This window comes from Pygocentrus nattereri, chromosome 4, assembly GCF_015220715.1.
Source record: "Pygocentrus nattereri isolate fPygNat1 chromosome 4, fPygNat1.pri, whole genome shotgun sequence".
Taxonomy (NCBI): Eukaryota; Metazoa; Chordata; class Actinopteri; order Characiformes; family Serrasalmidae; genus Pygocentrus; species Pygocentrus nattereri.
The window spans coordinates 17,389,730-17,413,750 of NC_051214.1; the positions used below are offsets into that span (position 1 = coordinate 17,389,730).

Sequence of the window (24,021 nt, forward strand, 5' to 3'; positions counted from 1 at the left end):
TGCAATCATCTTTTGTGGAATCTGCACGGAGCTGGTCATTTCTGGCTGGTGTTTATTACTGGGATGAAACTGAATAAACAACAACCCTACATGAATATGACATCATACAGGTGATGTAGATGTTGCTCTTCCTACAACTGCGAACATCCCACAATAAAATGGGCTCGACATAAAGATGAAGAGCAACTAAAGAAGACAAGTGTCCTCCCTTTCCAAAACCCCCCAGGCAGGTTCTGCCCCCGAGTCCTGACCTCAAGCTCTGGGTGATATTGACCTTTCTGATCAAGCTGCCTCAGCCTCGCTCTAGAGCCCCAACATGTCCACCATGTCAGTCCCGCCTCCGCCTTTGCCTGTCACATCACAGCCTCCCCCCATGCCCCCCCCCTCCTCTCCTCTCATCCCTACATGCCCCCCCACCACCCGCCTCCATTCATTGTGGACCCAGCTGCTAGTCAGCCCCAGATTTATCAACCCGTTGCCTTCTGACATCTATTTCAGTGAGGATGGGGGTCGCTGGGGGACGCGGAGGGGTTGGGTGCGGTGGGGTGGGGTGGGGTGGGTGGGTCAACAGCTGATCAGAACGCTGGTGAGGCGGCACTCTACTGATGACCTCCGACCCCCGGCAGCCTCTCCGATTGGGCAGCAGGCCAACGGGAGGCAGCGCAGCCTCCCATGTTGCCATGGCGACAGGCCGTGGTAAGGCACAGATGGCTCAGCAGGGGCTGGAGTGGGAGGAGAGAGAGAATGAGAGTGTGGACAATGGAGGATGGAGAGCGAGAGAGAACGAGAGAAAGAGAGACTGGAGAAGACAAAGGCACTGCACGGACAGCAGAGGGCGCGTTTCAGCCAGTTTACGCGAGGGGGCGCGTGTTTGCAATTCGCTGCAAGAGCAGACAACTGCTGTGCTTTGTGCAATGAGCAGCACAATGAACGAGAGGCTTGTGTAGCTGCTACACAGTCATTTCACTCATGCAGTTGAGGCTTTACAGAGCAAGTGCGTCCATCATTGAGTTCATCAAGACCTGTGAAACGAAAGCCAAGCTCATGGTTGATGTACACTAAAGCCTCACAGGCTGCAAAAAATTCACATTGAGCAAACCAATTTTAATCTGAAGGATATGACAATAAATGTTGCCAGTATGCTTTCAAGCACCATCCCACATTATGCAACTCCACATATGATTCTTTCCCAGAAAGCAGATCAAGGGGGCTCAGAGCTTTTTAATGAATATATACTGTGTTTAGAAGCACTGTTACAGAAATAATAGTAAAAATCAATATTAATAAATATTATGGCACTGCTAGGGATAAGAGGTGATTCCTCTTGAGCTGAAATGGCAGAAGATTTGAAAATACACTAGGCTCAAATCTGAGTGGAGTATGCTATTATGCAGCCATTAGGTCAGGCGGGCGACGGGAGCTCAGATGGGGTTATCGTCAGCTGGAGCCAGCTCACTGTGAAGGAACAAATCGCACCCATATGCTTCTTCCCCCATCCCAGCTCCATGGGAGTCTGCTCCATCCCTGGGGACAACCTCGGACTGCTGCTGCCCAGCCTGCGAGCATGCCACGTGTGTTTATGCAAAAATGTGATCCATGCTCTCCTCTGAAATCAGTGGTGATGTCTAAAAAGAAATGATATGCCTAATAACCATGGGAATGAACCATAATCTCCGATTGTGACGGATAAAGAATAACTATCTGCTATTTGTTCAATAAGCTCCTCCATGTGCGCATGTGAGTGTTCAAAGAGCCCTCACGTTCCTCGAGAAGCGGTTGCTGAGATACCAGACATGCTGTGCTACCAAAATAGGTGCGCCGATTGCCTTGCAAACACAACGCTTGGGCGGTGACCATCAGAGAGTAAGAGAACACAAAGAGTCTGTGTATAGATGCGAACCCTGCCGTTTTGGGGATGATCCCTTGGCGAAGGCAGCACAGCGGAGCTCTGTCTGCTTCTTTAAGCTCTGCAATCTAGGGGGGATGAGACAGTCAAGGCTATCAAGGCCATCTCATCAATTGTTAAATGCCTTGTTTCACAGCAGCTCCAGTCTGCGGCATGCTCAAATGATGACTTACAGAAAACCTAGCCTTTCTATGGTGCCCTAGGACTTCACTCAAACAAAGAAAGGAGAAGGGATAGAGTGGAGGGACGAAGAGAGTAGAGAGAAAAACAGAATGTGTAGAATATAAATTAAACACAGGGAAAGGAAAAACGTTAGTGTTTGGGTAGAGACTGTGAAACTGCATGGGTATCATAGAGCCTCCTGAGCAACGTTGTCTGAGCATCAGCGCCGTTCCTCTATTGTTTGTCTAGGCTCTGCCATGACTGGTAGGGTGGGGTTTGCTGTGTGCCTGTATGTGTTGTGAGCAGGTTTGCATTGCATTGCACCACAGAGAAGGAGAAACCTCCATTGCTGCTCACTAGAAGGTAATCTGAGCTGCACTGCCCTTTCTCATCCTTCACAATTAGAGAGAAAAGCTTTGAAAGGTAGGATGTAGTGGTGAGCGTTGGGCAAACAATAGATTTTAACCCTCTGGATTATCTCACTCTCTGAGGTCTCTAAGGTGTTGTTTCTGGGACCAGGACAATATAGAACAGTTCCCAGATCAGCCCTAACATTTCTCTAGTAACTCAGTATGATAATCCATATAAGCACTTTTCTTAACTCTTTCCACCCAAAAGATTACAGGTAGGTCACTGTGAGAACATGACACAGACACAAACATAACTGCCAATGGTGAAAAGAGGCGGAATGTCAGTGGAATACCTTTTGATATTCCTCCTTCGAAGCCAGAGCTTGGCTCAGCTGCTCTTGTGTGTAAGCATAGATGGCAGATCGATAAGTCGTTCCCATGTCGTTACCCTGCCGCATTCCTGTCAACAAGAGAACCGCACACAGGTCAAAGTCAGAAACGTGTTTGTGTCCCAGCAACAAATTTCTCTTTTGGTGCAAAATTAGAACCCAATTTGCATCGCCATCTTTTAGCAACCCCATCTCTCTGAGGAGACAAACTTCAAATCAGCCTGTCATCTACAGAACATCTCCAAGATGGCATAATTTTAATCAAAGCTCTGTTCATTTTGATCCAGATGTAGGAGCTGACTCAGTAGCGTTCTGGAAGTAATTGCTGGTTGTGGAGAAGCAGGGCAAGAGCTGATCCCGGAAAGTGAATCGTGCTGATTCCGTGTCAACACATCATCACTGAGCGCCTGAGCCATCGAAGATGAGAAGCTCGGGGCTCCAGCCATGCAATCACACTCGTTCCGCAACAGACAGAAGAACAGCAACATATCTACAGAGTCAAGGCTACATTTTTGTGACCTCTAACGGAAAAATGAGAATTTGTTTCAAAACGATTCAAGAATGTTCAATTCTGTTTAATTTGTCCATCTTTAACAACTGACATAAGACTATCACAGTGGAAGGAACATCTATGAAGTACATGAGACTGACAGCTACAAATCTAGACACTGGCAAGATCAAAATAAACACATTAGCTTGGCAGCTCACGTCAGAGAGTTTCTTCTACTTTCCACCAGACCTTTAGGTGTATTTGTACCTAAATCCACAGACTGAAGGAGGTACCTCACTCACAACATGGATAACAGTGAATAAAACCTGGTAGGGACGAGGCTTGAAAGGCTCGTAGGTACAGTAAAGTAGTAGAACCACTCAGAATTATTCATTTGCATGAAGCCAGTCTTCTAAAGATGAGTTGTGTTTATAAGTCACATTTTGAAAATTGATTCTTTGGATTATTGTTTTGCAGGATTTGGAAATATGGCGTTTAGGGAGCTCTTGGGATATGTGGAATTAATATGATTAAATCAAGTATAACCTTGAGTTATGACTCAATATTTTTCAGCCTTGGTGATAAACTTTATTGTTTACAGCTTACTCCACTACAGCTTCATTCTCTCTGAAATTAGTCATTTTGCAATCAGACGAAACATTTGGAGTTATGCTGACTTGGATGTAAACTAGATTCTTGTTAAATTGAATATGTTTATTGTAACTAAAACTAACAAAAACAAACCATTCTTTAGAAGTAATTAAGGTCAATTTTCCAGTGTGGTTCACTAAATGAACACAAAGAAGAATAGTAAATCACATTATTTCGCACAACAATGGATAACTTTCCCCGAATGGTTGATCTTCATCCTCTCCATCTGTCTTTCAGTAGCTCTATGGCTCCTGCACATCCAGAGCAGCTCAACGTGGCAGACAAAGGTGGGTATTAGGAATCCTGCTTTTATATCTGCCTGAACAGGGAGGAGAACTCTGGTCTTTTGTTAGAAAGGTGGCGATATTATTCACTGTGCTGTCCAACTTTCCTAGATGCCTAGTTTTGTATAAAAATCACTGCAAATACAAATATTTGACTCATTGTCCAGAGTTCACTATCCTGTCTTAAAATAACAAGAGCTCTGAGACTAACTCATGATTTGGCAAACATTTTCCAAGACAATGTAGTGATGTGACATGGTCATATACAAGCTTACCTTGGGTGGGATTGTGGCTTTCCCAGAACACCTTGAGCAGATGGACATAGCTGATCTTGCCTGGTGAAAACACCACTCGCACCACCTCAGCATGGCCCGTTTTGCCTGTGAGGGAGATCAGGAAAATCCCTGTGCTTACTGACCATACAGAGCCACACAGTACAGGTCAGGCTTTGTGGAGAGGTTTTATGTTAACAGCAGGATCCGAGCAGCACTGCTTAAACACTAATTTAATGCTCACTCTGCTCTCGGATCAATGTTCTCCAACACCTGAGGTCACAGTACACGGGCAGGGGCTGAAGAGAACAGCACTGCTGTCTCATCCTGATGAGGTCATCGGGGCAGAATAACCTTGCATTGACATCTGCTAGAGCCCCTCCCACCCACCTCCCACCCAGTGAGAACATCATATTGATTAACTTTCCATGCCTTTTGACCTTTCCACCTTTTCACCAGGGGCTCAGGGTTAGTCAATTTTCACTGTGCTGAAAATGGCTCCCGAATACGTTTCAGCTGGTCCTTGTAGTTTCAGCACACGGCTGCGGAAATAATTGCCGTCCTCCTTGACACGACACGACAGCTGGAAATGCTGCTTTGAGAACTACAGCACTTTCCTACAGGCAGTAGGGGGAAGAGAGTTCAGACAGGAAATAATCAGGTCAGAATTACTCATTACAAGTTAACAAGCAGCAGTGAAACACGTCTCCTCGTCTCGATGCATGAACGGCGATGCATTAGGCTGCAATTTTTGGTTAGTGAAAGGGACTGAAAGCAGGAGGCATCAAGCAAATAAAATCAGGAGGATAATATATAAAGCACTGGGAATGCAATTATGGTGCTTTCATAGATTAAAGTAGGATTCAGACAGCGGTTTATCCATTAATACAAGAAAAAAGGAAGGGTAGAAGTGGGTCAGATTGACAAAAGAGGCATGTTCCTCGATGCTGCTGTGCTCCCTGTATGCCCCACCCCACCCCACCCCCCTTCCTCTCCTGTCAGTGATCCAGCATTGTTAGAGCTATTAAAGTTTTAACCAAGCACAGAAGCACCTACTTCAATCAGGCCAACTTGATTGGGTGGAACACTGTCATTCTCGATGCAGGTGTGTGTGCCAACGTGTGTGGAAAAGCTGGCTGCTAAGTGTTTTGGTTTGAATGATTCAGCAGGCTATGAGGGACCACACTTCTTCACTGCAGATGCTTTTAACAGGAGAATATCGCAGCTAAGCTACTTTCAGCCCAAAACAGGCAGACGGTTATTTTACATTACAGGTGTGTAAGCAGCATCTGCGAGAGGCTGTGAATGAAAACCTTAATTAATCGGTTTACCCAAACCTAGAAACAGGGCTTTAGTTGTCCATGTTAAATCTTTATCCTTCTTCCAGATTAATCCATTTCCCAAAGACACGCACTTCCTCTCATTGGCTGCTTCAGTCGGTGGGGGCCAGCTTTCTTCACTATCTTCAGCAAATCTATATTGCTACGATATTAAAAAAGTAATAAAGCACTAACCTGTGGGGTTACTTTCATTACCAGCCAATAGTGTGGAGGCCTTAAATGTGACAAAGGGGGAAATGTATCAGAACTGGCTGCTGTTTTCCATAGAAGAATTAAAAGAAAGTGGCAGGTCTGTTATTGAGGTTCACGCACGTGCTGCCCAAATGACCATGAAAACAGAAAAAACATCTGCTGTGTGTTCTATTGGCTCTACAGTGGGTTCAAATGAAACGCTGGTATTCTGTGGGATTAGAATGGTTGGTAACGTTGGTATTTTAATGGGATCTGTGTTCAGTGGTTTTGATACATTGAGATCAGAGAATTCACTTTCAAAGGAGCGAAACTCTAACATACTACAATTAACTTTCATCTCAAAGTCATCACCTTCAGACTCTTCTGACTGCTGAATGTTAAAATCCTTGAACATGGCCAAGGAAACGGCCCTTTTCCGGAATGAATCAGATGCAGACAGAACCCTTTCATTCTAAAAGTTCTCGTTCTGTTTAGAATCATAAGGTTCTCTCTGCAAATAAACCCATATGGCCCTGAAAGCTTCACCACACTGTTCTGTATGAAAACCCAGCTGCCATAAAAGCTTAGAAAACATGAAATGTGGGAAAATATAAAGGGAGGTGTTTCAGTCTAAAACAGTGGAGTACAGTATATTACATTCAATTTATTTAGAACATTTACACAGGTCTTATGTCTGTCAGTGTATTATTAATATTTCCAAACCTTCATGTAAGAAATCCCAATATTTATATAAAAATTTGCATTTAATAAAAAGATTAGAAATAAGATGAATTATCAAGAAATAAGCAGCTGAACATTTAATGTTATTTGTCCCTAATCACTATATCAGTATAACAATCCAGTTGTACATAGATAGTGTAAATGTACTGCACTATGTACAATCCCAATTCCAATGAAGTTGGGACATTGTGTAAAACATAAATCAAAATACGATCAGAATATGATGATTTGCAAATCCTTTTCAACCTATATTCAGTTGAATACACTACAAAGACAAGATATTTAATGTTCAAACACATAAACTTTATTGTTTTTCTGCAAATATTCACCCATTTTGAATTTGATGCCTGCAACACATTCCAAAGAAGTAGGGACAGGGGCATGTTTACCACGGTGTTACATCACCTTTCCTTTTAACAACACTCAAAGTGTTTAGGAACTGAGGACACTAATTGTTGAAGCTTTGTAGGTGGAATTCTTTCCCATTCTTGCATTGATGTACAACTTCAGTTGCTCAACAGTCTGGGGTCTCCGCTGTCATATATTGCGCTTCATAACGCGCCACACGTTTTCAATGGGAGACAGGTCTGGACTGCAGGCACCCGCACTCTTTTACTATGAAGTCACGCTGTTGCTGAAATAAGCAGGGACATCCCTGAAAAAGACGTAGCTTGGATGGCAGTATATGTTGCTCCAAAACCTGTATGTACCTTTCAGCATTAATGGTGCCTTCACAGATGTGCAAGTTACCTATGCCATGGGTACTAACACACCCCAATACCATCGGAGATGCTGGCTTTTGAATTTTGTGCTGGTAACAATTCGGACAGTGCTTTTCCTCTTTGGCCCAGATGACACGACATCCAGGATTTCCAAGAACAATTTGAAATGTGGACTCGTCAGACCACAGGACACTTTTACAATTTGCATCAGTCCATCTCAGATGAGCTCGGGCCCAGAGAAGCCGGTGGCGTTTCTGGGTGTTGTTGACATATGGCTTTCGCTTTGCATGGCTAAGTTTTAACTTGCACTTGTAGATGGAGCGATGAACTGTGTTCACTGACAATGGTTTTCTGAAGTGTTCATGAGCCCATGTGGTAATATCCATTACAGAATCATGTTGGTTTTTAACGCAGTGCCGAGGGATCAAAGGTCACGGGCATTCAATGTTGGTTTTCTGCCTTGCCGTTTACTTGCAGAGATTTCTCCAGATTCTCATAATCCTCTGATTATATTATGGACTGTAGATGATGAAATCTGTAAATTCCTTGCAATTGAACGTTGAGAAACGTTGTTCTTAAACTGTTAGACTATTTGTTCACGCAGTTGTTCACAAAGTGGTGAACCTCGCCCCATCCTTGCTTGTGAATGACTGAGCCTTTCAGGGATGCTCCCTTTATACCCAATCATGACACTCACCTGTTTCCAATCAACATGTTCAACTGTGGAATGTTCCAAACAGGTGATTTTTTTGAGCAATCCTCAACTTTCCCAGTCTTTTGTTGCTCCTGTCCCAACTTCTTTGGAACGTGTTGTAGGCATCAAATTTAAAATGAGTGAATATTTGCAAAAAACAATAAAGTTTATCCATTTGAACATTAACTATATTAATGTTAACTATGTTAACTTCGGGAATAGCATAATGGTGCTTTTTTGCGGTTTTTGTTTACTGTTTGTCGTGTAACCCGACTAAAAACTAGATATCATGACTGTTTCAACCAGCACCATCATCTACCACTGCAAGAGCCTGCTACAGCTGAGAAATTAGACACGATCTCTGCTTCCAAGCGAACTGCGGGAAGAGTTGTGCGAGCTAGGCCTGCTACGGTCCCTGGCGCTGCGTGAGCCTGGGTCCCTGGCTGAAAGTGATGCACGAGGAGGCAGAAGCGAGGCAAGCGAGCCAGCGTGCGCTCTAGGCTAATGGCTAACCCCACACGACCAGCCATTCCATCGCTCCTTCTGTCCAATGTTGGTTCCTTAGAGAATAAACTGGACCTCCAGATTCAGTGGGATACCCAGAGTGAGTTCAGAGACTGCTGTGTTTCGTTTTTTATAGAGACGTGGATGACGAGCTCCACTCCGGACTCAGCCGTTCAGCTCGACGGCCTGTTGTGCTTCTGTGCGGACAGAGACACTGAGCTGAGCGGTAAAACTCGAGGTGGAGGCCTGTGTGTTTACATCAACACTGAATGGTGTAAAAACGTGGCGCTAGTCTCCAGTCACTGCTCACCACTGGTGGAGTTTGCGATTGTCAGAGCCAGGCCATTTTATTTGCCTAGAGAGCTAAGTTCGCTGTATATGATAGCGGTGTATATAGCTCCCAATGCTAATGCTAACACTGCACTGAACGAGCTGTACAGCGCTATCAGCGACCTCCAGAACATAAAACCAGACAGACTGTTTATTGTTGCCGGTGATTTCAATCATGCCAATCTGAAGTCAGTACTCCCCAAATTCTAAAAGTATGTGGACTTTGCAACCCGTGGGGCTAATGTGTTGGATCTTGTTTACACAAACATCCCCGGCGCATACAGGGCTGAGACCCGCCCCCACTATGGCTACTCAGACCACATCTCTGTGATGCTCATTCCAGCATACAGACCACTCATCAGACATGCCAAACCAGACCAGAAGCAAGTGAGAACCTGGCCGCCAGGAGCTATCTCTGCTCTTCAGGACTGTTTTGAGCTCACTGACTGAGAGAAGTTCAGAGTAGCAGCTACTACCGGTGACTCCATCAACCTGGAGGAGTCCGTAGAATCAGTGACTGGCTGTATCAGCAAGTGCGATGATGATGCTACTGTCTCCAAACCCGCCCCAACCAGAAACCATGGATGACTGCAGAGGTGCGCATGCTGCTAAGAACCCACGACAAGGCTTTCAAGTCAAGGGACAAAGCAAGCCTCAGCGTAGCAAGAGCCAAGCTCTCCCAGGCCATCAAAGAGGCTAAGCATGCCTACTCAAAGAAAATCCATGATCATTTTCAAAACACTACTGACACACGGCGATCACCAACTACAAGTCACCTCCACCTGCTTGTGACAGCGATGCCTCCCTTCCAGACATGCTTAACAACCTCTATGCTCGGTTTGAGGCACAGAATGGCACGACGGCGAGGAAAACCACACCCCCTCCAAGTCAACAGGTACTGTCTGTCCACTGCTGATGTGCGGAGAACTCTACAGAGTCAACCTACAAAAAGCACCAGGATCTGACAGCATACCAGGCAGAGTGCTCAGAGAATGCGCCGAACAGCTGGCTGATGTTCTCATGGACATATTCAATATCTCTCTGAGCACTGCAGTCGTTCCAATGTGCTTCAAGTCCACCATCATCATCCCTGTGCCAAAGAAGTCTCCAGTGTCTTGTCTCAATGACTACCGTCCCATTGCACTCACTCCCATCATCATGAAGTGCTTCGAGAGGCTTGTTATGAGGCACATTAAAGACCAGCTTCCTCCTTCACTGGACCCACTGCAATTTGCATATTGCCCCAACCGCTCAACAGACGATGCCATCTCCACCACACTCCACCTGGCTCTCACCCACCTGGACAATAAAGACACCATCGTCAGAATGCTGTTCGTAGACTTCAGTTCAGCATTCAACACCATCATTCCTCAGCAGCTTATTGGAAAACTGAGCCTGCTAGGCCTGAACGCCTCCCTCTGTGACTGGATCCTGGATTTCCTATCTGAGAGACCTCAGTTAGTCAGGATAGGAAATAACATCTCCAGCACCACCACACCGAGCACCGGTGCCCCTCAGGGCTGTGTGCTCAGTCCACTGATGTTCACTCTACTGACTAACAACTGTACTGCAAAGTACAGCTCAAACCACATCACCAAGTTCGCTGATGACACAACTGTGGTGGTCTGATCAGCAAGAATGACGAGTCAGCGTACAGAGAGGAGGTGCAGTGGCTAATGGACTGGTGCGGAGCCAAAAACCTCTGAATGTAGATAAAACTAAGGAGATGCTTGTTGACTTCCGAAGAGTGCGAGGTGACCACCCCCCACTGAATATCACTGGCTCTGCTGTGGAAATCGTCAGGAGCACCAAGTTCCTCAGTGTCCACATCACAGAGAACCTCACCTGGTCCCTCAACACCAACTCCATAGCCAAGAGAGCCCAGCAGCGCCTCTACTTCCTGCGGAGACTGAAGAAGGCTCATCTCCCATCCTCACCATGTTCTACAGGCGGACTGTGGAGAGCATCTTAAGCAGCTGCATAATTGCTAGGTTTGGGAATTGCACCGCCTCAGACTGCAAGACCCTACAGCGTAAACTGAGGACAGCTGAGAAGATCATCGGGGTCTCTCTCCCCTCCATCAGAAAGCGTGTGGTGTGGATGACCCCATCCATCCCTCACACGGACTTTTTTCACTGCTGCAATCTGGCAGAAGCTACCGGAGCATCCGTGTCACCACTGCCAGACTCTGCAACAGCTTTATTCCTCAAGCAATCAGGTTCTTAAACTCACAAGGCCCCCCCCCACCCCCACCACATACTCCACACACACAACTCTTTTGATGCTCTACTTGCACTATCGGAACATTGCTGCTACACTGTGTTTACACTGTTTTACTCAGGTCTTTTTTCTACCCCAGTAACTGCTGTGTTTATGTATGTCATCTGACTGCGTGACTCACAGATCACAGCATGTTAATATCTCTACACCTTATTCTCACTACATGTCCTGAATGAGTGCTGTGTCAGTGCTGCACTGTCCTGTCTGTTTACTGTGTCTAATGTCTGTTTAATTTATCGTATTTATTGTTTCTAGCAAAATTTTTAGTTTGCACACTGTGTCTGCATGTTCACACTTTGTACTTTTTGTTCCTTGTTGCACCGTGTTGTTCCTGGAGGAACGTAATTTCACTCCACCGTGTACTTGTACATAGATGGAATGACAATAAAAGCCTCTTGACTTGACTATCTTGTCTTTGTAGTGTATTCAATTGAATATAGGTTTAAAAGGATTTGCAAATTATCGTATTCTGTTTTTATTTGTTTTACACAACATCCCATTGGAATTGGTGTTGTACTATACAATAGATGTATATAAAAATAACAGTATAATGTAAACTGTGCTACATAATTTTGAGAAAAAGCAGCAGTAAGAGAAGTAAGAGGCTCCAACATGTTCATTCATTGTGATGGCCCACTAAGGTCCCCACATGTAACATCAACATGGGTTGTGTGTGTTGGGTATTGGAGTGTGCCGGGGATTTCATGTAGTTTAAGGCAGTTTTTAAATGTAGCTTAAGGTGTTCCACATAAGTATAGAAATACACTGTTATTTATACTATGTATATAGCTCTCTGATTCTTTGGAACATTTCTAACATTACTCATATCTTGTGCTAATGGTTGCTAATTTAACATCGCTAAAATGTATACTTTTCTATGCTAGGAATGCACACTAGCAAGAAGAGTCAGACCATGGGTTGGAACCGTTTTAACACTTTATTGAGCTCACCGGATGTGTTTTGCTGCCTTCTTTGTTTGTTCCCCAGGAACCATGTCTGCAGCATGGGTCAGTGGGTGGTGCTTTAGAGGGAGGGCGGGCTTACGGAGCATGTCTTTATAGACATGCTTGGAATTCTGGGAAATGTGGACTAGACTATCTGGAACCTTTCTAGGGGGTAAACCAGAAGTACTCAGAGAGCTATGTGAATAATGTGTAACATTAATGTTTTTATACCTAATATTGAAATATTATTTTGTGTGTTGGGAATGTGCTGTGAAATGGGAAACAGCGTTAAGCTAAATGTAATCTGTTAGTTACTGTTGGTGGAGAAGGTACCTTGTGGATTGTTTGTGGTTTCACCCATGTTGTTAAAAGTGGCCATGTTGCCCTGTTTTGGGAAAAAAAAAGGAGGTTTTTGCCTGGCCAGAACCTTGTGTCCCCATAAGGGGTAATACATGTTCAAATTGACTCCTTGTTGTGCTCCTTTGCTTTTGGTCACACCCTGACATTCATTAATATGTATTTGTTGCAGTGCTTCAACATTATAACATCTCCTGTGTGTGTGCTATGTTAAATTAGTTAATTAGGCTGAATATTTCTTCATTCTGGCCCAGTATTCAGCTGGATCTCCCCCCCCAGAACTAGATCAGTAGATCTAATGGATTTGGTCTAAATACAGTCCAAAACTACACTGCTGGTCCTTAACATTTGAGCTAAGATTGGCCCACAAATACACCCACATGGCAAAACCACATGAAGCTGTTTAGGCCCACATGCCGAACATCCGGTAGTCAAACAACACTAACAAAGGAATCGGCCTAAAACAGTGTTATCTGGGATATAAGGTGGTCCGTGAACTGTATTCCTTGAACTCAACATTTTGTTAGTTAATTAGTGTTTTGCAGAGGTAATAATAAAGCTAGTGGGCTACAAAGCTGCCTTTAGATACCATTAGCAATGGCTATTGCTAACTAAAAATCTTTTAAAAAAAAAAGGTTATATTTTGACTTTGTTGGCCAATTTAACTATATTTTCAGTTTGCCTTTTACCACCATCATTTCTTACTACATAATTTTTACTAATTCTACAGTGTAATTTTACTTTACTGACTTGTGAGCCCTTATCACAGCTACGCTGCTAAGCCCCATAAACAGCATGGGTGAAAGACGACTGTTGGGGGGAAATCAAAACTCATTGGCTGTGCTGATTGGACTGCAGATAGTCAGCTAGTGTGGTATTTTCAAGAAGACACGTTCACCTTGTTAAAAATTGGGCTCTACAAAGCTTGTATTTCATACTAATCAATAACAATAATCAGCACTAAACTTACTTTACATGCATGATTCAGTTCTGAAGAAGATGTCAGATACCATATATTTCTAAGCCTGTGATTTACTAAATTTAGTGATTGGACTGCAGCTCCATGGTAACTGTGAAAGACAACAAGTACAAGTGTGAATTGAGGCCACTGCACACAAATTGCTCTAACTGAACAACAGCCGCAACACATTTGTTCAGATTTTTGCATGTTTATGTGTTGATATCTGCTCAAAAGCAGCAAATTCAGTCTTTTTATTTACATTTAAGAGCTTTTTAAGCACAAATGTTCCACAAGAGAGCAAATGCGGATACACACGCTGTGTGAAATGATTCTGAAGCCGCTATTAAAATGGAAATTTCACACTCGCTCAAACACTTCAGTGTTAGTATGTTATGCAAATGTTGACCCATCCAAGCAACAAGACAATGGCATTGTAATCGATGCATAAAAGCTCTGCTGCAGTGTTCTCCAACTGCTCTTTGCATGTTGGCTTATGGAGGAGTGATGAACCTGCTGAACTCACTCCTACATCTCCATCTCCATCTCTATCAGCTTTCTCACTTTCTCCCTTCTCCAGTTCTCACTTTCTCCCTCTCTCTTTTTCTTTCTCCCTCCCTCCCTCCCTCTCTCCATGTCCCTATGCTCTCCTTCCTCCCCCACCATCTCTTCTTTCAACGCTCTCCCTCTTCTTTTCCTTCCCCATTTCTCTACTCTGCTCAACGCTATCTTTACCGCTTATTTCCTTCTCTCACCCTCCCCTCCCACCCCAAGTCTCTCAGCAGGGTGTGCTGTTCAGGGTGAGCTGAAGGACGATCGCATGCCGCCATCTTTGCTGCCGCTCATGAGAGAGAGCGCTACATTCTACCCCGACGCTTCATACGTGAAGGCAGGAGCTTTTTCTGTGGTTTATGAGGTGAGAGAAAAGGTAAAAAAGCTGAGCCAAGATTGTTCAAGACTAAATGCAACACGCACCTCCACTGTAACAGCCTCTTCAACAGAGCGCAGTGTTCATGCTTCATCGACTAGTCTCTAAAAAAAAAAAATAAAACACAGGGAGGGTTTTAAACCCGCCACTCCACTGCTCTAATGGACAGGGCTCACACACTACTACAGCAGTAGGGAAACCACTGTAATAAGTGCCTTCATTTGACAGATTGAAGAAACAGGCAAAAGGAATGTTCTTTACCAAACACTGGGGACCAACACCATAAACCATATATTCTGCTGCTGCTTTAGGGTGGAGACGGATCCAAACGTGTGATCGTTTGTGCTCGTTGTTTCAGCATTGCACATGGCGGCCATCACTGCAGTCCTTAATCCCTTGTTGACACAGGCTCCTGCACAGACACCACGCTGGGATTAACAAGGTGACAGCAAGAAAGAAGAGAGGAAACAGACAGAGGTGACTGTATGTCTGCCCTACAAAGAACATGCTCATGCCCGAGCCTGTCCGAGCTGACTCAGAAAGACATGAATGATGTTCTGAAATGCCTGTAAAATAAGTATCATCAGCACCAAGAAGCATTTCAGATGTACATCCTTTAAAACAGTGTGTGTCCAAAAATAGCACATTTACAGAAGAAGGAAAAAACATTCACTTTTAATGTAAGCTAATGTAATGAGATTTTATTCCAACTCATTCTGGAGTATTTTTATTGGTCCACTCATCAGGAATTTCACAACATATAAAGAACAGCTGCTGTGTATAAATGATGTAGAAAAGCAAAACAAATGGAGATACACGTTTCTATTTTTTTGGACAGCAATAATATGCAAATGCACAGCTGATTATTTCTGAATCATGAAATGCAACAGTCAGATATGTCTGTACTACTGTATGTTTTGTATGTGTCTTATATGTGCTCAGTGGTTTCAGCACTGGACAGCTCCCTCACTGCAGTCCACCTCGGCTGAGCTGGTTTTACCTTGAGGAGGCGCTTAATATCTCTAGCATGAATTGGTCATAGAAAAGCTGGAAAGTTAGTCAAAATGAAAAAAAAACATTCAGGTTAAATAGAAATCAGTACTGAGGGCGTAACTCTGCCAGGCACTGTTGCCTGACTGAACACAGCGTAGAGAGACGTTGTTAGAGCAATTTCGCTTGATGAGGAATCGCTGTGTCTGAGCCGGCGCTGCCGCAGCACAAAAGAAAGCTGGAAAGATCAAAGGCCTGACCTGTCATGCTCTCCGGCATGGAGCGAAAGCGCTAATGCACTAAACTTTACAGCAGAACGAGACGAGTCAGAGTGCCCTAATGCATTCTTCTTCTGCAGAAACCCATACAAGCATTATACAGTATTTTCGTATTCTGTCATGATTTTACCCCATGATTTTAATCTCTCTCTCTCTCTCTCTCTCTCTCTCACACACACACACACACAATCATTAAAGGATTCAGAGAATCAGGAGAAATCTCTGTATGGAAGGGATGAGGCCAAAAACCAGTATATGCTGGCTGTGATCTTTAGGCCCTCAGGCAGCACTGCTTTAAAAATAGACTGATTCTGTAGTGGAAATCACTGCATGGGCTCAAACACTTCTGAAAACCACTGTCTGTGAAAACAGTTCATCACTGAATCCACAAATGCAGGTTAAAACTCTAAAACACAAAGAAGAAACCAAATCTAAACAGGAACAATATATACATGTTTTGGCAACATATGCTGCCATCCAGACAACATCTTTTTCAGGGAAGGCCTTGATTATTTCAGCAAGACAACGTCAAACCACATTCTGCATGTATTACAGCAGCATTGCTCCGTATTAAAAGAGTGTGCTAAACTGACCTGCCTGCAGTCCAGATCTGTCATTACTGATAACATTTGGTGCATTATGAAATGAAAAATATGTGAAATGAGCCCCTGAAGCTGATCAGTTGAAATACTGTATCAAACAAGAACAGAAAACATTTCACTTTCAGAGCTACAGCAGCATCTCCACAGTTCCCAAACACTTACAGAGTGCTGTTAAAGAAGAGGTGATGAAACACAGTGGTAAACAGGCCCCCGTCTCAACATTTTTGGAACATGTTGCTGGCATCAAATTCAAAACGGGCAAATATTTTTCAAAAAACAATAAAATTTCTCAGTTTTAACATTTCATATTTTGACTTTTAAAAATATGGTTCACATGATCTGCACATTTCCAAAAAAGTTGGGACACAAATGATGTTAGGTGGGCATAGGAGTCAGACGAACACAGATAAGAAGTCAAACGAGGTTTAATACAGGAGAATGAGTATCAGGGTCAAAAACAGGCAAGGGTCAAATACCAAAAAGCACAGCAACCAAAATCCAAGGGGAAGACAAAATCCTGGTCGATAAACAATCCAAAAGGTCCCATTTGAAATACACAAAACCAGCTGGTGAAGGTACAAAAAGGGGGAGACCTAAAGGCAAAGTCGAAATAACAAAGATACAGTCATAACAAGGAATTCAGAAACACAAAGTGAACACTTAGTATGCTCAGGGTGAAACAATACTTTGCAGTGAATCTAGCTGAAGCCCAGGCTTATATACTAACTAACTAGGTCATCATGCACAGGTGTGTTGGGTTAATAATCAGGAGACTGTGAACGCTGGTAGTGTGTGGTCCAGAGTCATGTGATCTCCTGAAGCATTGTGGGACATTGAGTCCGATTCAGTCAGTTGTATGCATACTCATACAACACAATCACACACACACACACACACCCCGGGGGTCTATGCACATGTAGGCCATTGGCTGCTATTCCAGGTTACCGGGTTCATGTGGTGCTCCCTCCCCTTCCGCCGAGCTCAATTTGTGTCGCATGTTGTTGCTGTTTTCCTCCTCCTAAAAGAAGGTGAATGCACTTCAAAGTCTAAAGTCTAATGTTCCAAATTCTAAATCCAGGCAAAGCGGCATAAGGCGGGAGAGCCTTGAATCTAAAAATAATAACACGGCAACTGGCAAAGCCCAGGCAAATCCGCCTGTGTTAAAAATGCCCATCTCAATTATTGTGTTTAGGCTAAATCGCTATGATGGGGTTTGGCTGAGCACACCCCTGAAACCTCACTCCATCCCTGCCCCTGCTGCCCCCATCCTCTGCAGAGAATAAAAAATCCATAATAATGATGAGGGTATTTCATAAAAATATATTTGTTATTTTCTTTGTTTTTTTGACGTTGAGGCCATCAGAAAGGCCAAGGGCAGAAGCACAGTGTATACACAGGGAGCTCTGATGCCATCTGGATGTCAGAAAATACCACTAAAACTGTACGAGCGATCAGCTCCATGTGATCAGGCATCCAGCGCATGCCTGAGTCTCTGTGTTATGCAGGATGGTTCGCGTTTATTGACCAAAAAAACCACAGCATGCATCATTTCTCTTGTCTAAGCTCGTGTGATGTTGATGTTGATGAGGAGCAGTACTTAAACAGGTGCCTAATGTGACATGCCATGATTGAAGTCTAAGGACATCTACGTCATCTAAAAGTCATTTCAACATAGAGGCTTTACCAACAACTGCATAATTTATGAAGCATGATGTGTTCTGTGCATGCTGATGTGGCTACAGCAGAGAGAGGAAAAAACAAGGGCTGAAATTTGAAGAGGGTTTTCTCATGCTGCGTTTTCAGGAGTAGGGATTAAACTCGGGCAGAGGATTACGTCAAAGCCGTGCGCAAATGGACCGTGTTTTCCCTAATACTAATTGGTATATATATATGTATATACACTGCTCAAAAAAATAAAGGGAACACTTAAACAACACAATATAACTCCAAGTATATCAAACTTCTGTGAAATCAAACTGTCCGCTCAGGAAGCAACACTGATTGACAATCAATTTCACATGTTGTTGTGCAAATGGAATAGACAACAGGTGGAAATCATTAGCGATTAGCAAGACACACTCAATAAAGGAGTGCTTCTGCAGGTGGGGACCACAGACCACTTCTCAGTACCTATGCTTTCTGGTTGACGTTTTGGTCACTTTTGAATGGTGGTGGTGCTATGACACTCGTGGTATCATGAGACGGACTCTACAACCCAATGTGCATGTGCATGTGGATGGTATGAGGGCCTGACGTCCACAGATGGGTTTGTGCTCACAGCCCAACACCGTGCAGAACGCTTGGCATTTGCCAGAGAACACCAGGATTGGCAAATTCGCCACTGGCGTCCTGTACTCTTCACAGATGAAAGCAGGTTCACACTCATCACATGTGACAGATGTGACAGAGTCTGGAGACGCCGCGGAGAGCGATCTGCTGCCTGCAACATACCTTCAGCATGACCGGTTTGGCAGTGGGTCAGTAATTTCTTTGGAGGGCTGCACAGCCCTCCATGTGCTCGCCAGAGTTAGCCTGACTGCCATTAGGTACCGAGATGAGATCCTCAGACCCCTTGTGAGACCATATGCTGGTGCGGTTGGCCCTGGGTTCCTCCTAATGCAGGACAATGCTAGACCTCATGTGGCTGGAGTGTGTCAGAAGTTCCTGCAAGATGAAGGCATTGAAGCTATGGACTGGACCGCCCATTCCCCAGACCTGAATCCGATTGAGCACATCATGTCTCACTCCATCCACCAACGTCACGTTGCACCACAGACTGTCCAGGAGTTGGCGGATGCTTTAGTCCAGGTCTGGGAGGAGATCCCTCAGGAGACCATCCGCCACCTCATCAGGAGCATGCCCAGGCGTTGTAGGGAGGTCATACAGGCACGTGGAGGCCACACACAATACTGAGCCTCATTTTGACTTGTTTTAAGGATATCACATCAAAGTTGGATCAGCCTGTAGTGTTTTTCCACTTTAATTTTGTGTGTGACTCCAAATCCAGGCCTCCATTGGTTACTAAATTTGATTTCCATTGATGGTTTTGGTGTGATTTTGTTGTCAGCACATTCAACTTTGTACAGAACAAAGTATTCAATGAGAATATTTCATTCATTCAGATCTAGGATGTGTTATTTGAGTGTTACCTTTATTTTTTTGAGCAGTGTATTATATATGTATACCATATAGATAAACATTCAAGCTTTCCTTTTCCTCAGCAACAGAAAAGCAATAGTAATTCACTTTTACTCTGAAATTAACGACTATAGAAAATGACAGCGCAACTTGAATAATTTTAATCTCAAATGACAAGCCAACGGTTGTGTGTTAATGAGGGTTTATAGCAGTCACATGGGTAGTGCACAATACACTTTATACTTTTTTGCTGAACATGGTAGTATTGAGCTAGAAATACGACAAAAACAGCATTCATGCTTTATAATGTAGTAAACGACAAAGAATCAAAACATTCCGTGGACTTGGGGGCTAAGTTTAGAAAGGTGGGTGTTGTAGATTTAACTGTTAGCCTAGTCCATAGTGAAAAAGGCTACTTCTGCTCTACCAGCATTAGAAAGCTCTGAGTGTTTACATTTCACTCATCTTTTAGGCAAAATTTACTCAATGCATGCAAACATTTAGTGAGCTATAAATATTAAATCATAGGTCCTCAACCCCGAATGGTGTAAGTAAGTAAGTAAACATTTATTTATATAGCACTTTTCTAAGCACAGCTACAAAGTGCTTCACAAACAAGTACTAAAAATAGAATGATAAAACAAAACAGATACATATAACTAAAAAAAAAAAAAACAGTACAGCTAGATTCATAAACAACATAAAACTGACATAAAACCATAAAAACAATGCCGCACTATCCAATAAATAACAAAAGCATCACCTGTGACCAACCTCAAAATCTAATGAATAGAGATGCGTTTCGAGTCTTCCTTTAAAAATGTCCTTTGATCCAGCTAGTCTAACATCCAAAGGCAGAGCATTCCACAACTTGGGGGCATACACAGAAAAAGCACAATCTCCCTTACGTTTCCGTTTTGTCCTAGGGACTACTAAGAGCCCCTGACTAGATGACCTTAGTGATCTCGTACTAGGATACAGTGATAATAACTCTGAAATATATTTTGGCCCATCACCGTGCACCGCCTGGTATGTTAAAACCAAAATTTTGAACTGAATTCTAAAAACAACAGGCAACCAATGCAGAAATGCCAGTACAGGGGTAATATGCTCCCTTCTTTTAGTCCCGGTAAGTACCCGGGCAGCTGCATTCTGAACCAGCTGCAGCCGTGCCATTGCCCCTTGACTAAGACATGTAAATAGTGCATTGCAATAATCAAGTCGTGATGATACAAAAGCATGAATGATCTTCTCTGTGTCCTGGAAGGAGAGCATTTTCTTGATTTTGGCAATATTTCTCAATTGAAAATAACAGGCCTGCACCAGCTTTGTTATATGCATTGAGAAATTAAGATCTGAGTCAAAAATGACTCCGAGGTTTCTGGGATAAGGGTTTATGTGTGAAGCCAATAACCCAAGTTCCTTCTTTAGGTTATCAGCAACCTTTTGAGAACTCAGAACCAATACGAATGGTGCCAGACCTAACAGATGCACCTTCAGGCTCAGTAGCCCTGTATCCCCATTACTGAACCAGCCCTGTCTCCCCATCCCTACACCCCCATTACTGAAACAGCCCTTCTCTCCATCCCTATTCCCCTATCACTAAACCAGCCCTGTTTCTCCATCCCTATACCCTATCATTGAACCAGCCCTTCTTCCCATCCCTATACCCATATAACTGAACCAGCCCTTCTCCCCATTCCTCTACCCCATCACTAAACCAGCTGTGTTTTCCCATTCTTATACCCCCATCACTGAACTAGCCCTGTCTCCCAATCGGTATACCCCCATCACTGAACCAGCCCTGTTTCCCCATCCCGATACCCCCATCACTGAACAAGCCCTGTCTCCCCATCCCTATAGGCCCATCACTGAATCAGCCCTGTCTCCCCATCCCTATAACCCCATCACTGAACCAGCCCTGTATCCCCATCCCTATACTCCCATCACTAAACGAAACCTGTATCCCCATCCCTATACCGCCATCACTGAACCAGCCCTGTATCCCCATCCCTATAGGCCCATCACTGAAACAGCTCTTCTCCCCATCCCTATACCCACATTACTGATCCAGCCCTGTATCCCCATCCCTATACTCCCATCACTGAAGAAGCCCTGTATCCCCATCCCTATAGCCCCATCACTGATCATGCCCTGTTTCCCATCCCTATACCCCCATCAATGATCAAGCCCTGTTTCCCCATCCCTATACCCCTATCACTGAGCAAGCCCTGTTTCCCCATCCCTATACCCCCATCACTGAATGAGCCCTTCTTCCCATCCCTATACCCATATAACTGAACCAGCCCTTCTCCCCATCCCTCTACCCCATCAATAAACCAGCCCTTCTCTCCATCCCTATTCCCCTATCACTAAACCAGCCCTGTTTCCCCATCCCTATACCCCCATCATTGAACCAGCCCTTCTTCCCATCCCTATACCCATATAACTGAACCAGCCCTTCTCCCCATCCCTCTACCCCATCACTAAACCAGCCCTGTTTTCCCATCCTTATACCCCCATCACTGAACTAGCCCTGTCTCCCAATCGCTATACCCCCATCACTGAATCAGCCGTGTTTCCCCATCCCGATACCCCCATCACTGAACAAGCCCTGTCTCCCCATCCCTATACACCCATCACTGAACCAGCCCTATATCCCCATCCCAATACCCTTATAACTGAACCAGCCCTTCTCCCCATCCCTCTACCCCATCACTAAACCAGCTCTGTTTTCCCATCCTTATACCCCCATCACTAAACCAGCCCTTTTTCCCATCCCAATACCCCCCATCATTGAACCAGTCCTTCTTCCCATCCCTATACCCATATGACTGAACCAGCCCTTCTCCCCATCCCTCTACCCCATCACTAAACCAGCCCTGTTTTCCCATCCTTATACCCCCATCACTGAACCAGCCCTGTATCCCAAACCCTATACCCCCATCACTGAACCAGCCCTGTATCCCAAACCCTATACCCCCATCAATGAACCAGCCCCGTATCCCCATCCCTGTACCCAATCACAGAACCAGCCTTGCTTCCCCATCCCTATACCCCGTCACTAAACCAGACCTGTATCCCCATCCCTATACCCCATCACTGAACCAGCCCTGTATCCCCATCCCTATACCCCATCACTGTAACTTGCCGTTTCCCCATCCCTGTACCACTATCACTGAACCAGCCCTTTCTCCCCATCCCCGTACCCCCGTCACTGAACCAGCCCTGTATCCCCGTCCCTATGCCGCTATCACCGAACCAGCCCTGTTTTCTCATTCTTATACCCCCATCACTGAACCAGCCCTTTCCCCATCCCTATACCCCCATCACTGAACCAGCCATCTCCCCATTCCTATACCCCCATCACTGAATCAGCCCTGTATCGCCATTCCTATACCCCCAACACTGAACCAGCCCTGTATCGCCATTCCTATACCCCCATCACTGAACCAGCCCTGTATCCCCATCCCTATACCCCCATCACTGAACCAGCACTTTCTCCCCATCCCTGTACCCCTATCACTGAACCAGCCCTTTCCCCATCCCTATACCCCATCACTGAACCAGCCATTTCCCCATCCCTATACCCCCATCACTGAACCAGCCCAGTATCCCCATCCCTGTACCCCATCACTGAACCAGCCCTGCTTCCCCATCCCTATACCCCATCACTGAATCAGCCTTTTTCCCTATCCCTGTACCACTAACACTGAACTAGCCCTTCTCCCCATCCCCATACCCCTATCACTGAACCAGCCCTTCTCCCCATCCCTATACCCCCATCACTGAACCAGCCCAGTATCCCCATCCCTATACCCCCATCACTGAACCAGCCCTGTATCCCCATCCCTATACCCCATCACTGTAACTTGCACCGCCTGGTATGTTAAAACCAAAATTTTGAACTGAATTCTAAAAACAACAGGCAACCAATGCAGAAATGCCAGTACAGGGGTAATATGCTCCCTTCTTTTAGTCCCGGTAAGTACCCGGGCAGCTGCATTCTGAACCAGCTGCAGCCGTGCCATTGCCCCTTGACTAAGACATGTAAATAGTGCATTGCAATAATCAAGTCGTGATGATACAAAAGCATGAATGATCTTCTCTGTGTCCTGGAAGGAGAGCATTTTCTTGATTTTGGCAATATTTCTCAATTGAAAATAACAGGCCTGCACCAGCTTTGTTATATGCATTGAGAAATTAAGATCTGAGTCAAAAATGACTCCGAGGTTTCTGGGATAAGGGTTTATGTGTGAAGCCAATAACCCAAGTTCCTTCTTTAGGTTATCAGCAACCTTTTGAGAACTCAGAACCAATACGAATGGTGCCAGACCTAACAGATGCACCTTCAGGCTCAGTAGCCCTGTATCCCCATTACTGAACCAGCCCTGTCTCCCCATCCCTACACCCCCATTACTGAAACAGCCCTTCTCTCCATCCCTATTCCCCTATCACTAAACCAGCCCTGTTTCTCCATCCCTATACCCTATCATTGAACCAGCCCTTCTTCCCATCCCTATACCCATATAACTGAACC

At 44.6% G+C, this 24,021-nt stretch overlaps 1 protein-coding gene across 3 annotated transcripts in view; it reads right to left on the reverse strand.

Moving 5' to 3' along the window:
* Positions 1-24,021, reverse strand: part of msra (methionine sulfoxide reductase A) — a 122,261-nt gene that overhangs the window by 32,336 nt on the left and 65,904 nt on the right. For 2 of the 3 annotated variants that reach the window (XR_005130188.1, XM_017701013.2), the window contains exons 4-5: positions 4,508-4,612; positions 2,772-2,878 (exon numbers count right to left, since the gene is read on the reverse strand). Coding sequence is in view for 2 of the 3 variants with exons in the window: in XM_017701013.2 (XP_017556502.1) it covers positions 2,772-2,878; positions 4,508-4,612 (212 nt within the window). In the remaining variant the exon portion in view is untranslated. The other variant, XM_017701015.2, reaches the window with a different exon arrangement.